The sequence below is a fragment of the Lutra lutra genome, chromosome 9 (assembly GCF_902655055.1).
Source record: "Lutra lutra chromosome 9, mLutLut1.2, whole genome shotgun sequence".
Taxonomy (NCBI): domain Eukaryota; kingdom Metazoa; phylum Chordata; class Mammalia; order Carnivora; family Mustelidae; genus Lutra; species Lutra lutra.
In genome coordinates this window covers 68,440,906-68,462,662 of record NC_062286.1, presented here as the reverse complement: position 1 = coordinate 68,462,662, position 21,757 = coordinate 68,440,906, and the positions used below count along the sequence as shown (strand labels likewise).

Sequence of the window (21,757 nt, the reverse complement as noted above, 5' to 3'; positions counted from 1 at the left end):
AACCCACTGAGCCACCCAGGCGCCCTGGAAATAATATCTCTTAGCAGACTTTATTGAAACAAGTATATGAGATTTCATCTCAAATCAATGGAGAAAAAAATACTTCATGACATCACTTAAAAATAAAGAAAATTATAAAAATGGAACTCCTTTATAACACAATAGAAAACTTGCAAAATACAGATAGCTGGAAAAAAAATACAAATAGCCAATGTATAAGGAGACAACCTCACTAAAGAAATATAATAATTTTGTTTTATATTTTTATTTACTTATTTACCTATCATAAGGAAATGCCAAGCCCAGTGTGGGGCTTGAATTTACAACTCTGAGATTAAGGGTTGCATGCTCTACTGAGTGAGCCAGCTAAGCATCGCAAGAAGTATAATAATCTTTAAAAAAAACATTTTATTTAACCATCAAAGATTTAAGAAATGTCAGGGTTAATGGGAAAGAGGTAACATAAGACAGGCTCTTTGGAGGGCAGTATCCACTAAAATTACAAATGCAAGCAGGTCTTTTACATGGTAATTTTATATACAGTATTTGCCCTACAAATATATATGCATAGTTGCAGAAAACTATTAGTTTTTAACAGCCAAAAACGGGAATAACCAGTGACTACCCATATAAAATGGACTGAATAAATGATAATATAATGCAGTCATTAAAGAGGGAGAGGCAGTTATGTGAGAAGATGGTCCTTATCAGACTCTAAAAAAAAAAAAAAAAAAAAAATCAGGGGTGCCTGGGTGGCTCAGTGGGTTAAGCCTCTGCCTTCGGCTCAGGTCATGATTCCAGGGTCCTGGGATTGAGCCCCGCATCGGACTCTCTGCTCAGCAGGAAGCCTGCTTCCCCTTCTCTCTTTGCATGCCTCTCTGCCTACCTGTGATCTCTGTCTGTCAAATAAATAAATGAATAATCTTTTAAAAAAAATAAAAAAAATCAATTTGTAGAATGAAACATTTATTTTTTATACAATCCGACATCTACACTAATGCAGCATATAGCACAGATGCACTCAGAAAGATATAAAAAAAGACACAACCAAAGAAACTGAAGATAAAAATTATTACAAATACTGAATAGTCCAAATCTCCAGGCAATGTACATGAAATTGTTTTGTCATTTAATTCACCCATAATAAAAATGAGGTGATTTAGAGTTTGGCTAGTTGAACTCTAGTATAAAAAAAGAAGATATTCGGGGCACCTGGGTGGCTCAGTGGGTTAAAGCCTCTGCCTTCAGCTCAGGTCATGATCCCAGGGTGCTGGGATCGAGCCCTACAACGAGCCCTGCATCAGACTCTCTGCTCAGCAGGGAGCCTGCTTCCCCATCTCTCTCTCTCTGACTGCCTCTCTGCCTACTTGTGATCTCTGTCTGTCATATAATAAATAAAATCTTAAAAAAAAAAAAAAAAGAAAATAAGATATTCATTTGCTGGCAGGCCTACCATTACCACCAAGAAAATTTAAGGTGACTCACTCACCTGTTGAATCAGCAGTCTTTCTTCCTACCATTCATGAAAAAAATGTGTTTTATGAATGAAATTAGGGCATAATGTTCTCATGTTAAGAAGAGGTTAAAATGTTCTACTAAAACCAGCAAAATCCTGAAATCCAATAGGTAAACTTCACTGTAAGGAACAGCGTGTTCCAAAGCAGCAAATTAACCATTACTAATTACTAGCACAGGACAACAATTTGTTTGGGCTAGACTACTTTTATATGCCAATAAAATCAAAATCTCTTAGATATTTTTAAGTTTTTATTGATTTGGTTAAGTAATCTCTACACCCCATAACCCTGAGATCAAGAGTTGCACACTCTTCTGACTGAGCCAGCCCGGTGCCCCAAAATCTTGGGAGATATTTTACTTTGCAGTGATTTTAGCTATTAACAACATTACTGTTTGTGGAACGAAAACCTTTTCTGTTACAAAGCAAAGCTTCTAAGTTTGGAAAAGTACTTTCTTTAGTTCATCTCAAGGAATAACATTGGTATTTCTTGATCAGCAATTACTCTGTAGTCTAGTTTATCTGAATCTTACCAACTCACTTAAACTTTTTAATTTTCAACTTTTAATATTTTCTCAAAAGCATTATTTTTCTTCCCAGATACAACTTTTTTTTTTTTTTTAAGATTTTATTTATTTATTTGACAGAGATCACAAGTAGGCAGAGAGGCAGGTGGCGGGGTGGGGGGGAGCAGGCTCCCTGCTGGGCAAAGAGCCCGATGCGGGGCTCGATCCCAGGACCCTGGGATCATGACCTGAGCAGAAGGCAGAGGGTTTAACCCACTGAGCCCCCCAGATACAACTTTTAAAAGAACACATGTGTACACTGTCATAATGTTCCAACTACCACAGTAGTTACAGAAAAATTAAGATTCAGACAACCTTAAAGTATGGGAATGTTCAACTGGCATTAAGGGGGGGTAGATTATAGTCTCTTCGTAAAAAGACAACCTGTAATCCAACTATATGACATTCTTGAAATGACAATTATAGAGATGGAGAATAATCAGTGGTTGCCAGAGGCTAGTGGTGCTGAGGGAGAGGAGGAAGATTGACTGTCACGGGGTAACACAAAGTAATTTTGATGATAATGGGAGTACTTCTGTATCATGATTGTGTTGGTGGTTATAGGAATCTATTTGTGTGATAGAATGACATAGAATTATACACATGTTGTACTGATTTTAATTTTTTGGTTTTGAAAATGTAACTACTAGAGAAAAATAAATGAAGGGTACATGAGACTGCTCTGTAGTACCTTGCAACTCCTGTGAAGACTTTCTAATTCAAAATAAAAAGTTTGGGGGAGCGCCTGGGTGGCTCAGTGGGTTAAAGCCTCTGCCTTCCGCTAAGGTCATGATCCCAGCGTTGAGCCCCGCATCAGGCTCTCTGCTCAGTGGGGAGCCTGTTTCCTCCTCTCTCTCTGCCTGCCTCTCTGCCTACTTGTGATCTCTGTCAAATAAATAAATAAAAAATCTTAAAAAAAAAAAAAAGTTTGGGAAAAAACTCTATGCCAACGAAACCTACAGGCTTTCTTCAAGTACTGCCTATTCTTATCTTTTGCTTTTCGGCCTTACCACAGGGGAGACGACTGACATACAGTGATTTGGGTTTTCCTTAAGATCTTTAGTAATAAGGGTGTTTTAATGTCTGCTTGTACATCACAGTTAAGATTTAACTGACATTAAACTGTGTTAACCTGTACAAAATGCTGCTCTGTGTTAATCTGAACAAAAATTTAGTTAGCAAAAGAACACTCTACAGGGTTGTCCTCTCCTAATATTTTTTTTTTAAGATGTCATTTCTTTATTTATTTGACAGTGAGAGAGGGAACAGAAGCAGGGGGAATGGGAGAGGGAGAAGCAGGCTTCCCGCGGAGCAGGGAGCCTCATGCAGGGCTCGATCCCACATGACCTGAGCCAAAGGCAGATGCTTAATGACCAAGCCCCCAGGTGTCCCTGCTTCCTCTAATTATTAAGAAAAGTAGTTTTTCTGCAGAAATCCTATCAATGGTATGTAATTCTGTACCAGTTGTAACAACATCTATAAGTTTTTCTCTGAGTCAGAAATATACAAACTACTATTCTACAGCAGTGACTTCTGATGAGCACTCTGGGAAGTTTGAAACAGGATACAAGACGCCCTTTTTTCCTCCTCCCTGATCATTGGCATCTGAACTCTTTACTATTCCAAATTAAAATGCAGTTAAAGACTAGTAACAAAAGCAATATGCAATAATTATAATATATATAAATATTTTACACTGTGCTATCTGCTTTACAGACATTATCTCACTTCATCCTTGCAAAAACTTGGTGAGGGACTCTTTGACTAGAAAAGGCAAATAAACTGCAACTTTCACTTTGATATAGATGTCAAGGTGGGTTGTTTTTTTTTTTTTTTGAATTGATATAAAACTGCTTTTTATGTGATAGGATATAATAACTTCATTTAGAATTTATGAAGCACTTCAAGTGTCCGAAACATATTTCTGATCTCATCTCCAACTATTTCTGAGTGCGTTCCACAGTTTAATAAGCAACAACTTGCTTTTAGACTCCTTTCTTTATTCTTACTCTACACAGCTGACTGCCTGGAAAGTAACTGTTCATCTGTGCTATGGTGTCTTTGTACCCCACACTCCATTCACCATCATGGCCTAAAGCAGATTCTCAACCTCACTATCTGTAGATCCAGGTGAATTGTTAGGCCTGTCAGAAGCAATTCACACAATACAGCTTTCTAATGATTAAAGTTTTTATAAATTTCATATGGATTCAAAACCTCCTTCTATCAACCTCACTATCATTTACCTTTCTGGTTTGTTTTTTTTTTAAGATTTTATTTACTTATTTGACAGACAGAGATCACAGATAGGCAGAGGGGCAGGCAGAGAGAAAGGAAGAAGCAGACTCCCCGCTAAGCAGAGAGCCCGATGGGGGGCTTGATCCCAGGACCCTGAGATCATGACCTGAGCCGAAGGCAGAGGCTCAGTTGGTTGGGCAGCTGCCTTTGGCTCAGGTCATGATACCAGGGTTCTGGGATCGAGTCCCACATCGGGCTACTTGCTCGGCAGGGAGCCTGCTTCTCCCTCTGCCTCTACCTGCCACTCTGTCTGCCTGTGCTCACTCGCTCTCTCTCTCACAAATAAATAAAGTCTTTAAAAAAAATAAAAGATTTGGGCGCCTGGGTGGCTCAGTGGGTTAAGCCGCTGCCTTCGGCTCAGGTCATGATCTCGGGGTCCTGGGATCGAGTCCCGCATCAGGGTCTCTGCTCAGCAGGGAGCCTGCTTCCCTTCCTCTCTCTCTCTGCCTGCCTCTCTGCCTACTTGTGATCTCTCTCTCTGTCAAATAAATAAATAAATAAATAAATAAATCTTTAAAAAAAAATAAATAAAAGATTTTATTTTTAGGTAATCTCTATTTCACTCAAAAGAAAAAAAAAAATTAGGGGCGCCTGGCTGGCTTAGTCAAAAGGGTGTGTGACTCTTGATCTCGGGGGCGTGAGCATGAGTGGAAGAAGGGGATAAAACTCCAACTATCCCAACACTCATTTCACATCACCCATTTATGGACATATGAGATCATGTTCTGTATCCACTGCATATGTGGCAGTGGAAAAGTTTAAGCACCACTGCCCTAAAGACAAACCCTACCTACACCAAGGACCTACAAGTAACAAGGATCTATATACACTAATAATTACTGTCTACTCTTATATCCTGAAAGATCCCAGAGGTACTCATGGGTATCAGGCCCCACATAGCATTCCTAAAAGTATTTTAGTGGTGGATCCTTTGAATATTACCAGTAATCTTTTTTTTTTTTTTTAATTTGAGAGAGAGCACGAGCATGCAAGCACCAGCAGGGTGAGAAGTGGACACCCCTCCCCCGCAGGGGATCACGACCTGAGCCAAAGGTAAACACTTAACGATTGACCCACCCAGGTGCCAACTAGAGTTATCTTTTTGAGATTTCTTGAAGACATAGTATACTGTGGCAAATCCAAAGTTTAGCAGATGATTTGCTGAGACACAGGACCAAGGGTGTTCCCTCCAAAATGATATCTGCACCAAACAGTAACTCTCTCTTTTTTTTTTTTTAAAGATTTTATTTATTTATTTGACAGACGGAGATCACAAGTAGGCTGAGAGACAGGCAGAGAGAGAGAGGTGGAAGCAGGCTCCCCACTGAGCAGAGGGCCCGATGTGGGGCTCGATCCCAGGACCCTGGGATCATGACCCGAGCCGAAGGCAGAGGCTTTAACCCACTGAGCCACCCAGGCGCCCCTGAACAGTAACTCTCAAGCAGCAGTGATATTTGTGCCATTTGTTCCAAATGTGCCATAAGACCAGACTGTTTTGCTAACCATAGCACGACTGCAAACTAGAACTGCGGCAACCAATATAGTGATCTGTGACCTTAGTTTTATCAGCTTCATCACCTGCCTAGATGAGTAATTAGACCCACGTAGGCTATACCTTCCATCCAATCAAATCAGACGTCAGTGTCTTTGCAGGACTGACTGCCAGAAACAGGCTACTTCTGCAGGTGTTTGTTAAAAGCAGTTACAGTCCCATTTGACACCATAAATACAAATATTGTATGTGTAAATATAATACAGCTTTAGATTTCACATATACTGAATAAAACAAATCAGAAATAGCTATATTAAAAAATGTCACTATGGCTTTATTTTTTTAGCTGTCAATATTTTCCTTAACTATGCTTGGAAACTGATTATCAGTATAACAATGCTTTGTCTCTAAACTTTTCATATATCTGTTAAGATACTAGCCTTACCTAATACTGAAAAGATTATTTCAACAAATATTAAACTGCTATCACCTCATGATTCTACTATGACTATTCTCCTTAGCGAACCAACCAAGTCACACAGAGTCTGAAAAACTATCCACTATCAGATGATAAATATAAATTCCCTGTGAAGGTCAGAAGGGGATGCATTCTTTTTTTCTTTCCAGGTTTGCATTTAAATTCCAGTTAGCTGGGGTGCCCGGGTGGCTCAGTCAGTAAGTGTCTGACTCCCTGCTCCACAGGAAACCTGCTTCTCCTTCTCCTACTTCCCCTGCTTGTGTTCCCTCTCTTGCAGTCTTTCTGTCAAATAAATGAATAAAATCTTAAAACAAATAAGTAAATTCCAGTTAGTTAACACAGGGAGGCACATTCTTAGTTTCAGCCATAAACTTACCTTAAAAAACAACGGTAGAAGCTGAAGTTGCTCTGTGACCGCTGTAGAGAAGGATCTTCCTGCACTAGCCATCAGCCATTTCAATACTAATTGAAAATAAACAGGTGGAATCAGTCTTGCTATACAGTTAGAGCACAAAATAGAGTAATACTATAGTACTAGTGTCAGAGAGCCATTATGATAGCTCTGCTAACTAACTCTTCAATGTTAAGAAAGAGATCATGATGTTACTTCATAGATTTGACACTAAACAGCATTATGACAGGAACCACAATAAAGGGTGTCAACCAACTAGAGTACTGAAGTCACTCAAAAAATGAATCAACAAATTAACAGCCTACTAAATATCAACACCAATTATGAATTAACCTACAATAATCCTGATGTAGCAAAAATGATAACTAAGTTGTTTACACTTAGAATGCTTGAAAAAATTTTAAATTTCTAACAGGACACCCCCAAAAATCAAAACAATTTTGAAAAAGAACAAAGTTGGGGGACTCAGACTTCCTGATTTCAAAACTTACTACGAACTACAGTAATCCTAATAGTGTGGCACTGACATAAGGACAGACATACAGACCAATGGCGTACACTGGAGTCCAGAAATAAGCCCTCACACATATGGCCAAGTAATTTTCAGAAGACTGCCAAGACTACTCAATGAAGAAATAAGCCTTTTCAACAAATGGTGCTGGGAAACTGGACATGCTCGAGCAAAAAAATGAAGATAACCCTTAACTTACATTATATATAAAAATTAACTTAGGGAATTAAAGACCTAAACTTCTGAACTAAAAGTGTGAAATTCTGGGATGCCTGGGTGGCTCAGTGGGTTAAGCCTCTGCTTTCCGCTCAGGTCATGATATCAGGGTTCTGGGATCCAGCCCCGCATCGGGCTCTCTGCTCGGCAGGGTGCCTGCTTCCTCCTCTCTCTCTGCCTACTTGTGATCTCTCTGTCAAATAAATAAAATAAAATAAAATAAAATAAAATAAATAAAAAAAAGTAAAAATCTTTTAAAAAATAAATAAATAAAAGTATAAAACTCTTAGAAAAAAACTTAAGGGAAAAATTTCATGACACTGGATTTGGCAATAATTTCTTGGATATGACATGAAAAGCAAAGGCAACAAAAGAAAAAATAAACTCGATTTCATCAAAATTAAAACTTTTATGCATCAAAGATACTATCAAGACAGTGAAAAAGACAACCCACCAAATAAGAAAATATTTGCAAACCATTTATTAGACAAGGGGCTGATATCCAGAATACAAAAGAACTGTCACTCAAAAACAACACTAAAACCTAACTCAAAAATTGGCAGGGGATGTGAAGAGACAATTCTCCAAAGAAGATTAAAAAAAAAAAAAAAGGCAAATAAACAAATGAAAAAATGTTTAACCACTAATCATTAGGGAAAAGCAAATCAAAACCACAGATACCCTCTTCACACTCATTTGGATAGTTCTAAGTCATAAAAACAGAAAAAAGTATTGGCATGAGTATGAAAAAATGGCAACCTCCTTGTACTGCTGGTTGGAAGGTAAAATGGGGCAGCTACTGAGGAAAATAGTTTGGTGGCTTTTAAAAAAGTTAAACATAGAATTACCACATGGTCCAGCAAGTCTACTTCCCATAGCCCAAAGAAGTGAAAACAGGGGACTCAAAAACGTAATGTCTATATCACTGCTTACAGCAGCACTAGTCACAGCAGCCGAGAGGCAGAAACGACCTAAATATCCATCAACAGATAAATGGATAAATACTGAGAACACAATGCAAAGTTAAAACGTCCAACTTAAAAGGACAAATGTATGATCCCACTTATATGAAATACTTAAAATTGGCAAATTCTGAGGCTAGGTAGAATGGTGGCTGCAGGGGCGAGGGAAGTGTAGAACAAGGTCATTACAGATCTTCAGTGTTGCAATTTGAAGAGTGCTGGAGATGTACGACGGTGATGGTTGTACAACAATGTGAATTTAATGTCACCCAACTATAAACTCCGTATTATGTGCGTGTTACCACAATAAAAAAAAAACAGGAACAAAACATCCCAAAGGATAATCTAAGTAAATGTCTATTTTGTTTTGTTTTCCCCTGGTAATAAATGTCTGTTTTTAAGCAAGTTTCTATTAATTTTAGCCACTCACTAGTTTTTAAGAGTTTAATGCCCTGAGTTCGTTCATCTTCTTCCCCAATTCCATTTTCTTCCATAACATGGTTCTGAATTTCTTCATCTACATCCATAAGGGGTTTCAATCTCTCTAGAATTCGAGCAGTAAACTCAGGGACTCGTGGAGATGCTGTTGGCGCAGTGTTTGGCAAAGAAACATCGATCATAAATATGTAGGTCAGCACGCTGTAAAATGAAACACACATAGGAGTGAGAAGAGATGCCATGTTATCAATAAAACTAAGGTTCAAAAGCAATGACCCAACCAAAGTAAATATTTGAACAATGACTCCTAGAGAGAGTCTCTTGTGCTGTGCCCATAATTCAGAGACACTGAGAACCGGCCAAATGTGCACCTCTGGCTCGTGAGCTCACTGCTGTCCTGTTTTACATTAGAGCCTCACGGACTAGTGTCCCAAACACAATATAAAACAAAATTTGAAGACCAGAATCCACAAACCCAATAGTAACATAACCAGTATGTACTAAGTATTAAAATTTAATATAAAAGAACTCAAGAATTGTACCATACCACAGGGAAAAGAATACCTACCTCCCTATTCTTTCCCTGACATTTTTGTAAACCTGGGTGAGTTTGGGTTCCAAGTACTTCAGTAGTCTGTGCAACAGCTCAGGTACTCTCCACTCTTGTTGAGCAAGGCCACCTTGCAGTACATAGAGTCGACTAGAATGAAAGCACAGCAAAGTTAGAGCCCTTCCCTGCCTTTACATATGACAGTGTAGACTAATGGAGTCTGTATTCCACTTAAAACTGCTACATTTTGAGCCCCGCATCGGGCTCTTTGCTCGGGAGGTAGACTGCTTCCCCCTTTCTCTCTGCCTGCCTCTCTGCCTACTTGTGATCTCTCTCTCTCTCTGTCAAATAAATAAAATCTTTAATAAAAAACAACTGCTACATTTTCTCACCCAATAAATATTAAAACTGACAATTCAAAACAGCACCTTTATGAAGATCTTATTTTTACTGCATCATTTTCGCTGTATTCTCATTCTCTCCATTCCCATACAATCAAGGGAAATACTGACTTGAGAATACTCATTGATTTCAAAGCATCAGAAACTTCTCCACTATTTCACAGTAACACTAACTTATTATTGTTAACAGGATTACCTAGATTCCCTTCTCTAGCCTACTAATTCTTTCCAACTCTTTTTATCCCAGCAAGAAAGTTTTTCCTTGAATGGATTACTGGTTTTTTCCTAATAAGGAAGAATGAAAAAAGAGATGATGTGATGAGAAAGTTAGTACTGTCATGTTATAAAAAAAGCTGCTCCAAGAGGAAGAAGGTTAAATCTAAATTATGTTTGACTTGCTCAGTTGTCTCCATTTCTACTGCTTCCCCACTGAGAAATAACTCTACTTAGTATCATAAAGTGTACTGAATTGGATCACTCATCTCTCAGAAGAAAACAGTTACATTATCAGGCCTTTAGGAGTATAGACAGTTCACTTCCATTTACACATCAAGAGCAAAGCTGTTATCTTTTGTTGCAAAATCTTTCCTTAACCTTCTAAGTTTTCTTTTTATTTACCATGCATCTACAAAGGATCCTCCTTCACCACTCAGTGGTGATTCTAACAGCAGCTCAAAAAGCCAATGAAGTTTCCGGGGATCTCTGCTTTCCTGTGTTGAAAATACAAAATAACAATTAAAACAGGGGTCCTATAATTCTGTACATAAATCAGATCCTGTTATTTTAGTATTATAAATAAATATAAGTGAAGAAAACAAAAAAAAAACCTCGTACTTTAGTCAAATCCAAGTTTTACAGTTCGTGTGAGAAAGGTAGATAGTAAGAAACTTTGTTAGCTAAAGGGATTATCTTTAAATCAATGTATACAAGCTATAGACACATTTAGTGTAGAAAATAACACCTACCTTATATCATCTGGCTTTTACTATATGTAGGTTACATTTCTAGATACATACATGATTTGCCGTTTAATCTAAGAATGCATTACCATGACAGAGAAGATGTAATAATCACTTAAGAGGTACCACTCAAGGCTTATTTGAAAGGCTGAACAGAACCAACTTCAATTATATAAGATGACAAAACTATGAAGAAAATTGCTATGAAGAAGAAAAGACTCAAGAGGTATAATGAGATTTCACAGATTTTGAGAAAGGTTATGAAACAGTTTAAGTAGATGAGTAAACACAAAAAAGAAACAGAACTTACACAGGATGTTGCTATACAAGTTCCCCAGTCATTGTAAGTTTCTACCGTAATGTTGGACAGCGCTGTTCTAAGCAGTGGGCAAAGAAGCTCCCAAAGCTTCTCCACCTACTCAAAACAAAATATACGGGGAAAAGTTAATGATTCTCACATTTTTCTTCAACTGCCTTTCCCTGGAAATACACATATACAAACACACAATCCAATACTTACTCAAATTATTTCTTAGAACACCCAAATAATCCAGGAAAATAACTTCACCATATTATCATCATACCCACATATAAAAGTGAATTTTTTTCCCAAAAAATTATTCAGAAGAGAGGAAACACCATATATGGTGACTTACAAAATCTCATACTACTGAAAAAAATTTTGAAAATGCTGAGTAATAAAGTACACTGGAGTCAAACAAAACCTCATTTTGTAAGTTTCACATACTTATTGAGGTCACTTGAAGCCTAATATAGGAAGCAATGACTTTTTAATACAATTTAGTATTAGCCTGAAGCATAATCTTCAAATTCCAAGTTCTGCAGTCAAATGCTCTACCACTGAGCTATACCCCCCAAATTCCAAGTTTTGGATTACTATAAATAGCTTTTTAAAAGTGATCACTTATACAGAGATGTGAATCTATGTGTATAGATGCTTCTCACAGTTTATTGAGAATACAAATCATCTTGAGATTTTATTAAGATTAATAAAATGCAGATTCTGATTCATTTGATCAAGGTGGGACCTGAGATCCTATTTTTCTCACAAGCTCCCAAGTGATGCCCATGCTGGAGGTCCATGGACTGCACTTTAGTCTAAAGGACTTATATAGGACAAATGAGGAAGGAGGGCTTGGGATAAAATTTCCAGTGGTAGCACCAGGCGTTGAGGAGGAGGAGGAAGGAAAGAAGGGAGAGGAGAGGGAAAGGGAGGAGAGCAGAAAAGCTGTATCTTAAACAACATATAAAGAAAGGAGAGGTATTCTGGAAAAGAGTTAACTAAAAAATGACAGAGACTAGATGACAAGGATATGTGTGACTTGTTTAAACCAAACTGTTCATGTTATGTGAGGAAGAAAAAGGTAATATTACACATCAACAAATACTTTAATCTAATAAGTGATTAGAACATGTATAACTAGGAGCGCCGGGTGGCTCAGTGGGTTAAGACTGCCTTCCCCTCAGGTCATGATCCCAGTATCCTGGGATTGAGCCCCTTATCAGGCTCCCTGATCGGCGGGAAGCATGCTTCTCCTTCTCCCACTCCCCCTGCTTGTATTCCTTCTCTCTTTGTGTCTCTGTCACACAAATAAGTAAAATCTAAAAAAAAAAAAAAAAAAAGAATACGTATAACTAAATCAATGTATTACAAAGTGTTCATAGTCCAAAAAGAATGTGTAACGAAGTCTGCCAAAACCAGTGTCTGTGTCTTTTCTTTGACGAAATGGTGGCCTACCTTGTACTTTGGCATTCTGGGTATTTTTTAGTCCAGTTATTTTCAATCTATTGCATTTTGCTAAGAAACTAACCTTAGGGTAGGTGTGTTAAAACTAAGTTTTACAATTAAGAGGGATACTTTAAAAAAAAAAAAAAAGGATGTCAAACTCAAACTATCTGTGAGACAAAATGAGTCATGTAGATAAACAAGGAGGCAAAGAGAAAGATTTAATGAGAAGCCAGAGAGTGACTCAGGAAGGGAGAAGCCCATGCACAGCATGCTAGTCAAATGACACAGGGCAATAATGAGGACCAGTTCCAGGATCTTCCCACTGATCAAGAGAAAATGAAATCTTTTCTTAGGCTTCTTCCCCCTAATGTTGGCAAATAATTCAAATTTTGAAAGATACTGAATGTTGACTATGCATTAGTCTGTGACCTACACTCAAAAGCAATATGGAATTTGAACATTTCCTATTTCAAGTATTAATATTTACTGTGTTGGGAATTGCTACATATTACAGCTTTAACAGGGAACGTGCTGTACAAATACATCACCTTTTCAAACGTCCAATGCTTAGAACCTCTGATTAAACCAGCTATAATTTCTGCAACACATCGCTGGGTGCTTTCATGTGAATCTGCAACCAAACGTTCTAAATGGGGCTTCAGAACTGGCAGAAACGCATCATCGAAATTTCTGAATATGCCCTATATATATACATATAAAAAAGAAAGTTCTTCAGTACTCAAATGACTATCATCTCCATTATAGTTCTAATATGCTTGTGTTCATTTACATTACTACTATGCTCACAAAACCCCAAGAGTTCTACCCTTTAGAAATGGTTTAACAATGTCTGTAAGTTAAAATAAAAATACTGTTGGGACGCCTGGGTGGCTCAGTGGGTTAAGCCGCTGCCTTTGGCTCGGGTCATGATCTCAGGGTCCTGGGATCGAGTCCCGCATCGGGTTCTCTGCTCAGCAGAGATCCTGCTTCCCTCTCTCTCTCTCTGCCTGCCTCTCCATCTACTTGTGATCTCTCTCTGTCAAATAAATAAATAAAATCTTAAAAAATAAATAAATAAAAATACTGTTATATCACAGTAAAATATAATCAATGAAATCACAATTAATAATCTTTCTGACCTTAAAATTTCACACACCTCAAAAAACTCAAATGCATATAGTCTTGTTGGGTTTTCTTCTATTGCTAATTATAAATATTAGAGCTAAATACGAAAAAGCTTCTTTTTCTTGGGGTGCCTGGGTGGCGCAGTGGGTTAAGCCTCTGCCTTCGGCTCAGGTCATGATCTCAGGGTCCTGGGATCGAGCATTGGGCTCTCTGCTCAGCAGGGAGCTTGCTTCCCCTCTCTCTCTGCCTGCCTCTCTGCCTACTTGTGATCTATCTGTGTCAAATAAATAAATCTCAGATCTTAAGCTAAGATCAATCTGATTGGCATAACTTTCACAGCCATTTTAGATGAAGACAACAGATAACCAAACTTAAACTTTGACTTTAAAACTTATGCACCAACAAACTGATAGTCAGTAAGCTTTATGAAGAGGAATATTAAATAACATATTTACCTTAAAGAGGCAAAAACGGCGAGGATTAAACTTATCTTTTCCTTTTCTGTCTTCTAAAGATAGAAAAGTAATTAACTGTTCAACAAATTTAGGATCAGAAAAATGATCAAATATAATCTGTTCAGCCTATAAAGTTAAAAAAAAAACAACATTCAGGGTTTAAGATCTATTTAAAAACATGATTCTGAAACATCAAAATTCAACTGTGAAGTTTTGATTATCAACAGTAGGCTGTTATAAGAATTTTTACTTTTCATAGAGGCTTTTGACAACCAAAATTTCTCCTAAAAATGCTAAATCCATAACAGTTGAAAGTTTTCCTTCAGATCTTCAAGTTTGAATTCCCTTTCTCAAACTGAATTAAAACCCACAAACAGTCTGCTTGAAGATGGTACATAAAGACAGTACCATTGTGCCATCTGGTGTATAATTGAGGAAAATATTCTAAACTGTAAACCCCAACAAATTATTTCTATATTTATAAAACATCAGAAGTTAAAAGGTAAACTTTGTTGAATTAGAAAATAAGTGCTAGGGGTACCTGGCTGGTTCAGTCAGTACAGCATGTGACTTTTGATCTCAGGGTCATGAGTTCAAGGCCCACATACAGCATAGAGCTTACTTAAAAGTTAATACACACATAAATAAAATAAAAAGCTATGTTACTAAGTTTACTGAGAAAGACACTAAAAGTCCTTAACTTTTAAAATGGTAAAGAAATAAACTTTATTGACAACTAAGGAGTTTCGACTTTAATCTTCAAACATCTGTTTACTGAGTGCTCATCATTTATATGCAATAAAAAACTAAAAGCCAACAGCAACAACAAAACCCAATCTCTGCCCTCAAGAAGCTTGTTACCATATAGAACGCATACGAGAAACATGCAGATGACTATATAAAGCAAGACCCAGGAAAAGTGGGGCAGTACATGAGCAACCTTAAATACAAAGACTTGTGCCAACGGGACCAAACAGAATTCAGGGGGGCAGATAAAGGGGGTGGAGAAAGGGAGTACACATTTACCAGTATTTACCCAGTGCTATCCTGAAATATACTGACTGGGGGAAAAAAACCTGACTTCTGTTTGAAATAAATCAGAGGCCAAAAGTAAGATGCATGTGAACCATGATTAAGTGTTTACAGATAGCGAAAATGGAATGCTTACCTCTGTCAAATCCTGCCTGCTTCTGCCAAGCTTAGGCTGCTCTTCCACACCAGCGTAAACAACCATATTCCTACAAAGAGTTTATATTTATAATATATATAGAAAAAAAAAGACAGAAGAGCTTCATGGAGAGAAAGCATTAGAAGGCACTTTTAATGAACTCTAATCAGCTGCTGTGTCCTAGTGACGTAAGTGATTGGAGTCAACAGTGAGACAAGCAAGCATTTTTCTGGGCTGGTGTAGGCATAGGCAATACTGATAGGTACGCATATAATTTAGAGCAGCTATTCACAAACTCCTTAAATGTGTAATGGTGGAAATAAGAAGTCTAAGGGTTTCAGTGGAAATACAAAGAATGAGGTAAGACTGAGGCGTAGCACTAGCTGGAACAGAAGAAAAAGAGGAAGAGGAAGAAGAAAAAAGCTAGAGATTTTGTGTTTTTGGTGGCAGGGTCCTCCACATCTGCCTCGAGTGTCTCTGAACTTCTCCACAAATCCAAAATGATAAAACAAATTACATCAAAGATAAGCTGTTTAATAAGAAGGTGCAATTTGCAACTTACTGAGGCCAGGTGTAGTATCCCCAGTGAGTTTTTTCCACAAAGCAGCTTGACTCCCATTCTTTTTTGGTTCTTGGTATACTTTTGCTATCATAATGCAACCAATGATTATCAGGCCTATCCCCAGCAAGAATTTGGGTAGGTTTAGAATATCCACCTTGAGGAAAAGACAATTACATTTGATAAACTTAAAAATATGCATGCAATAATTGCTCTCAACTTTCAATCAATAGTACTGGTTTGACTTTGTCTTTATAACAAGTTTATCAAAATCTGTTCAAGGCAAGACCGCATATGTATGATTTCTTTTGAGCTGTTTAAGAATACCAGCCACTGCTGAGATTGCCATCTAGAAAAGAAACACGTAAAGTACATGTGTCAACAATGTAAAATTCTTGAATGGGATAATTATTTGGGGCAAAAAAAAAAAAAAATCAGGTATGATCCACACTTCATTCCTTTCACCAAAATTAAAAGGATTAATTTTGTTAAAACTCTTAAGATCTGAATTAATTTCAGGCTTAAAGAGCTCAAAGAATTCCCATATATTCTTCACCCAGAAGCCCCAAACTTTAACATTTTACCATATGTACTTTGACATTCTTTCTACATAATGTACGTTTTTGGGGAACCATTAAACATTCATTTAATATGGGAACTACAAATGAGTCTCCAGTGAGGATAAAGCAGGATTAGGGGCACATGAGTGGCTCAGTTGGTTAAGCATCCGACTCAATTTTGGCTCAGGTCACGATCTCAGGGTTGTGCGACCAACAGAGCCCTGGGATGCAGTTCTGCACCAGGTGTGGAGCCTGCTTGAGATTCCCCTCTCTAAAAAGGCAAATAAGATTAGTGGTAGGGCGTATAATGAAAGGCTTTCCCACATTTTGTTAACACCATTTTATAGTGTTCCCAGATGGTGTTGCATAGCTATACTCCCCTCCCAAAGGGAGTATGAGGTGGGGGTGGACTTAAAATAGCTGTTTGAGTATCACAGAAGTTATCAGAGATAAAAAATGTGGAAGCCAGAGGATAAAAATGACACCCCCCCCAATCAAGTTAGTTCATTATTTTTTCTGACCACTATTCTGATTAGATTACTATTCAGAAAATCTGATAACACAATAAGGTATAAAGAAGAAAATTAACCTTGCCTCTAAACCTACACCCAGAGAGAAACACTTAACATACTGATGTATTAATGATAAAGGTCTCTGGTAATTATTGTGAATTTTAAGTCTCTGAAAGTCAATCTGATAAATAACTACTATAATTGCTTGGTTGGTGAGATAAGTAGAAGACACGTTTGTGGAGAGTGTGCAAAAGGTACATGTATTATAAAGACACAGTCTCTCTTTTTAATTTATATTTTTAGTAATCTCTACACCTAATGTGGAGTATAAACACACATCTGCAAGACTAAGAGTCGCATGCTCTTCCTACTAAGCCAGTCAGGTGTCTCAGAGTCCATCTAGTTGTATAAATACTTTTTATCATTAGTTTTCACTGAGTCAATTATTTTTCCTCATAATATTCATGCTTTGTGTGCTGAGATCCTTCTATACTTCTAAACTTGGTATAGAAAAATATTTGAGCTCCAGAACTATAAATTTATACATTTCAAAGAAGCTTTCCAAGTTTGACTGAGAAGCATAGTAATCACATTTGGTAGTACTTACTCATTTCATAGGGGCTGATGGTCAACTTTTTGTGGGTTCTTTTGAGCTGTTTAAGAATACCAGCCACTGCTGAGATTGCCATCTAGAAAAGAAACACGTAAAGTACATGTGTCAACAATGTAAAATTCTTGAATGGCTGTTGCCTGCCTTGAACAAAGCAGAAACTGGATTCTACTTCTTTTAAAAGCACATTAACTACCTCACCTGCTGACATTTGGCGGCATAGCCATCTGCTAAATCTAACTTGGAACGAGTCACTGATTCAAGTTCTTACTTTCATCCAAGCTAGTCTGCCTAGAAACTTTGATCCTTTCTTTATTCTGCTCATTCTTCAAATCTCAGCCTAGAATCTTAAAGGTCTTTCTCTAATGCACCAGGCTAGGTTAGCCCCATCTTGCACTCCACCTCTAATACTTTGTGAATAAAACCCAAAAGTTGTATCCTCACGTATCTTTCCCTTCCTGTAACACTTCATAGCTGTCATTAATTTTTCAAAGTCAGGACTTCCCATGAGTCTATAAACATGCTCCCTGCTGTATCCCCAGTGTTGAAATGCATAGTGCCTGAACATGTCCTCATATACCGGTTGCTGAATTATTATTATCTCTGAACCAACAAGTGATAGATTCTGAATCAACACACTTCAACGCATTTATTAAATGTATCCTGTGAAGACTTTAAAGGCTTCAGGTGGGTAGAAATTCTCGAACTCAAGACCATAGCTACAATAAAGTATCTACCTTTCGAACTACAATTGCATCATGGTTGAGATTCTCAACAAAAAAACGTATGGCACGAAGAGGTAACACTCGGTCATCTCTCAAAAGCAGAGATAGAAGCCCAATGCCTATATGTTCAAATTTCCAAGGCCTGAAAAGGGGAGGGAGGGAAAAAAAAAAATCACAAAACGTATCACTTATAAAACCACTTTTAGAAGAAAACTGTATTTGAAATATTAAAAGTTTTCTAAGAATTAATATAGGTTTACTGATGAGCACCACTCCTACCATTAGCCCAAAAGTTTACCTCTCATTCTTCTAAACTCATGAATCAGACAACAATTTTTTGAGATACAGCCATTCATGGCTTTCAGGGTAGAAACCTCCTACCCTTAAATACCCTATAGTATTTAAGGTAAAAGCTTTGAGAATTTTTAAAAAATTGCACTTACAGATTTCTCTGCTCCACACCATCTAATAAAGTGTTTACCAAATTTTCATAGTTCCTTAAAAAAAAGAAACACAATAAAAACAAACACTTTAGGTGAGGTATTGTTTTAATACAGTAGTTAAGATGATCACCAAATAATGTAACAGAAATTCAAATTCTAGTCAAATTCACCTCCCTCTTATGCATCATCACCAGACTATAAAGGGCCTGGTGAGAACCAAGCCAGAGTGAGAGCAGACTGGTGAAGAGAGATGTGGAGAAAAGAACATGAAGGGCAGAGAGAAGACAAAAGAACTGCTAGGTACACTGAGCACCTCAACTGGCCCCAAGCAGGAGGCTTCCTAGCTTGATTTTGTTTTTGCCTTATGAATATGCTTATTATTTTTTTCCTAACATGTCTATAGAAGTAATCAACTGTAAGACCACTTCTAACTAATTGAGTACTACTCACAGATTAAATTTGTGATTTAATCTAGATTAACTAGATTAATTAACCTAGACATATTAGGAAAAAATAATAAGTATATTCACAAGGCAAAGACAAAAGCAAGCTAGGAAGGCTTCTGCTTGAGTGCGATCACTGAAGCACGGAATTGCCTGGGTTCTAAAAACCTAAAACCAGTTGTCGTTGTCAGCCTTCTTTTTTTTTTTTTTTAAGATTTTATTTGAGAAGAGAGACACACACACACAGGAACAGAGAGCGCACACGCGCAGGGTGTTAAGGGCAAAGGGAGAGGAAGAAGCAGACTCCCCGCCAAGCAGTGAGTCTCACTAGGAGCTCGATCCCAGCACCCTGGGATCATGGCCTGAGGGGATGGCAGATTCTTAACTAACTGAGCCACCCAGGTGCCCCTAAAACCAGTTTTGTTAAGACAAGTTTTAAGATGGTATATTCCACTTCTGTAGCTGAAAGTGACAATCCAGGACCTTCACAATAATGAGATCATAAATCTAACGTTTTATATTTTTTCAGAATCAACGTGTAAATTTCACGAGGTAAATATGGCACATCTATAGAGATATTCAAAACCTGCTAACCATAATGCTATCTATCTTGAGAAGCAGGCATTCATAATTACCTTAGGGCATCAGCATTCTTTTCTTGTTGGCGTTTAAGTCCTTCTTTAATTTCTTCTGAACTAAGCATTGTCTGGTTGGCGGAGGGGTTTTTTGATTGTTGAAGCAATTCTGCTATTTCAACACAGGACTTTGGAATCTTATAAAAAAGAAAAGAGAGGACACAAAATGCAGTACTGACACATGCCAGAACATGGAAAAACCTTGACAACGTTATGTTGCGTGAGAGGAGCCAGATATAAAGACCACCTATTGTGTGATTCCATTTATACGAAATGTCCATAATAGGCAAATTCACATAAGGGAAGTAGATTCGTGATCTCCAGGGTCTAGGGATGCTGGGGGAATGGGAGTCACTATTCCCCAGTACAGGCTTTCTTTCTGAGCAATGGTTGCAGAGCCCAGGGCATATACTATTGTGAATATACAATATACTATTGTGTTATGTAAGGGTGAAATTTTTGTCATGTGAATTATGAACTCATTAAAAAAAAAAAAAAAACTTTAGTTAAAAACATTTTTAAAAAAAATTTTTAAAGTAATCTCTATACCCAATATGGGGCTCAAACTCACAACCTCAAGGTCAAGAGTCACATGCTCTCAGTCAGGCTCCCCACCAAAAAACCTTAAAAAAAATTGTATTCACTTATGTAAGAGAGAGAGCGAGCAAGCATGATAGAGACAGAACCTGAGTGGGGGTGGGGGAGAGTGCAGAGGGAGAGGGAAAAGCAGACTCCCCACTAAGCAGAGAGCCCAACGTGGGGCTCAATCCCAGGACCATAACCTGGGCAAAGGAAGACACTTAACTGACTGTGGCACCCAGGCACCCCCAAAAAATCTTTTTTAAAGAAAGCATAATCCGGGGTACCTGTCAGGCTAGTCAAAAAGCATGACTCTTGATCTTGGTTGGGGTTGTGAGTTCGAGCCCCACTTTGGAGGTAGAGATTACTTAATAAAAATCTAAAACAAACAAACAAAAGCATTATCTAATGATAGTTGTAAATAGCAGGACTGTGTTTTATAGAAAAGGAATATGTTTAGAGCAGTTATTTTAAAACCAAAGGATGGGTGTCAAACACAATTACCTTAGAGAGGAGGGCAATTCACTTGCACTCACACCACTTTCACCCATCCTGTTGTGACAGATGTGGACATACACATCTGCTACATCTCCCCAAACAAGGATCACTGAGACAGGTATTCTTCACTTTCTCATTTGTCAAATCACCCAATTTTAATTTTTGTCACTACAAATTATGAACCCTATGGTCAAACTTTTATGACTTTGGCTAGTAAGAGTGACCTCCTAAAATATAACCAACTCTTTGAAAAATGAGGCCATGGATATATAGATAATCATGGTAAATGCAATACTGTAGTAGCCCTTTTTTGCCTCTTAGTAGAAAACAACCCAGCTCTCTCCTGGCCATGCTCCAAATTCAGTGATTACTAAAGTACAAATAGGAAACAGAAAGCTAATACTAATTTCCACTAAAATTTGAATTAAAAAAAAAAAATGGTTTTGCTCACTGCGAAATCCAAGCCAATTGTTTCATATTGCCGATGAATCTTTTCTGCAAGATCATCAAACAGTCTCACGATTGATGGCTTTTCCAGGGACATTGCTTTGCTAAGTCCGGAAGAAACAATTGCTGGCCACGTCTGTACAATACAGTCCCAGTCATGAAGGTTTGCCAAACATACACCACTGTGATTTCCAAGGAGACAATACAAGGCACCCTGCAGGTAAAAATAATTAATGTCGGGGATAAGAGGCACTGTATAGTTGTAGCCAATTCACTTACATCTTTTTAAATGTACTAAACACTGATTCTTTAAGTGCTTGATACTGGTTAGTAAAATAGGCTCACACATTTAACAGGTTACTTTCAGAAACTTGAACTCGACATTTAACTGTCATCCAGTAATATTTTCCCTAAGTCATCTAATGAAGAGTTAGCTCAAAGAGCATGAA

At 37.7% G+C, this 21,757-nt stretch overlaps 1 protein-coding gene across 4 annotated transcripts in view; it reads right to left on the bottom strand.

The window, feature by feature from the left end:
• Window positions 1-21,757, bottom strand: part of PSME4 (proteasome activator subunit 4) — a 115,244-nt gene that overhangs the window by 14,185 nt on the left and 79,302 nt on the right. For all 4 annotated transcript variants that reach the window (XM_047743854.1, XM_047743851.1, XM_047743852.1 and 1 more), the window contains 14 exons: window positions 21,313-21,522; window positions 19,785-19,921; window positions 18,707-18,760; window positions 18,276-18,405; window positions 17,536-17,617; window positions 15,860-16,013; window positions 15,298-15,367; window positions 14,130-14,255; window positions 13,098-13,250; window positions 11,110-11,214; window positions 10,459-10,550; window positions 9,458-9,589; window positions 8,882-9,090; window positions 6,727-6,812 (listed from right to left, as the gene is read on the bottom strand). In XM_047743854.1, the coding sequence (XP_047599810.1) occupies window positions 6,727-6,812; window positions 8,882-9,090; window positions 9,458-9,589; window positions 10,459-10,550; window positions 11,110-11,214; window positions 13,098-13,250; window positions 14,130-14,255; window positions 15,298-15,367; window positions 15,860-16,013; window positions 17,536-17,617; window positions 18,276-18,405; window positions 18,707-18,760; window positions 19,785-19,921; window positions 21,313-21,522 (1,740 nt within the window). The remainder of the gene's footprint in view (window positions 1-6,726; window positions 6,813-8,881; window positions 9,091-9,457; window positions 9,590-10,458; window positions 10,551-11,109; window positions 11,215-13,097; window positions 13,251-14,129; window positions 14,256-15,297; window positions 15,368-15,859; window positions 16,014-17,535; window positions 17,618-18,275; window positions 18,406-18,706; window positions 18,761-19,784; window positions 19,922-21,312; window positions 21,523-21,757) is intronic.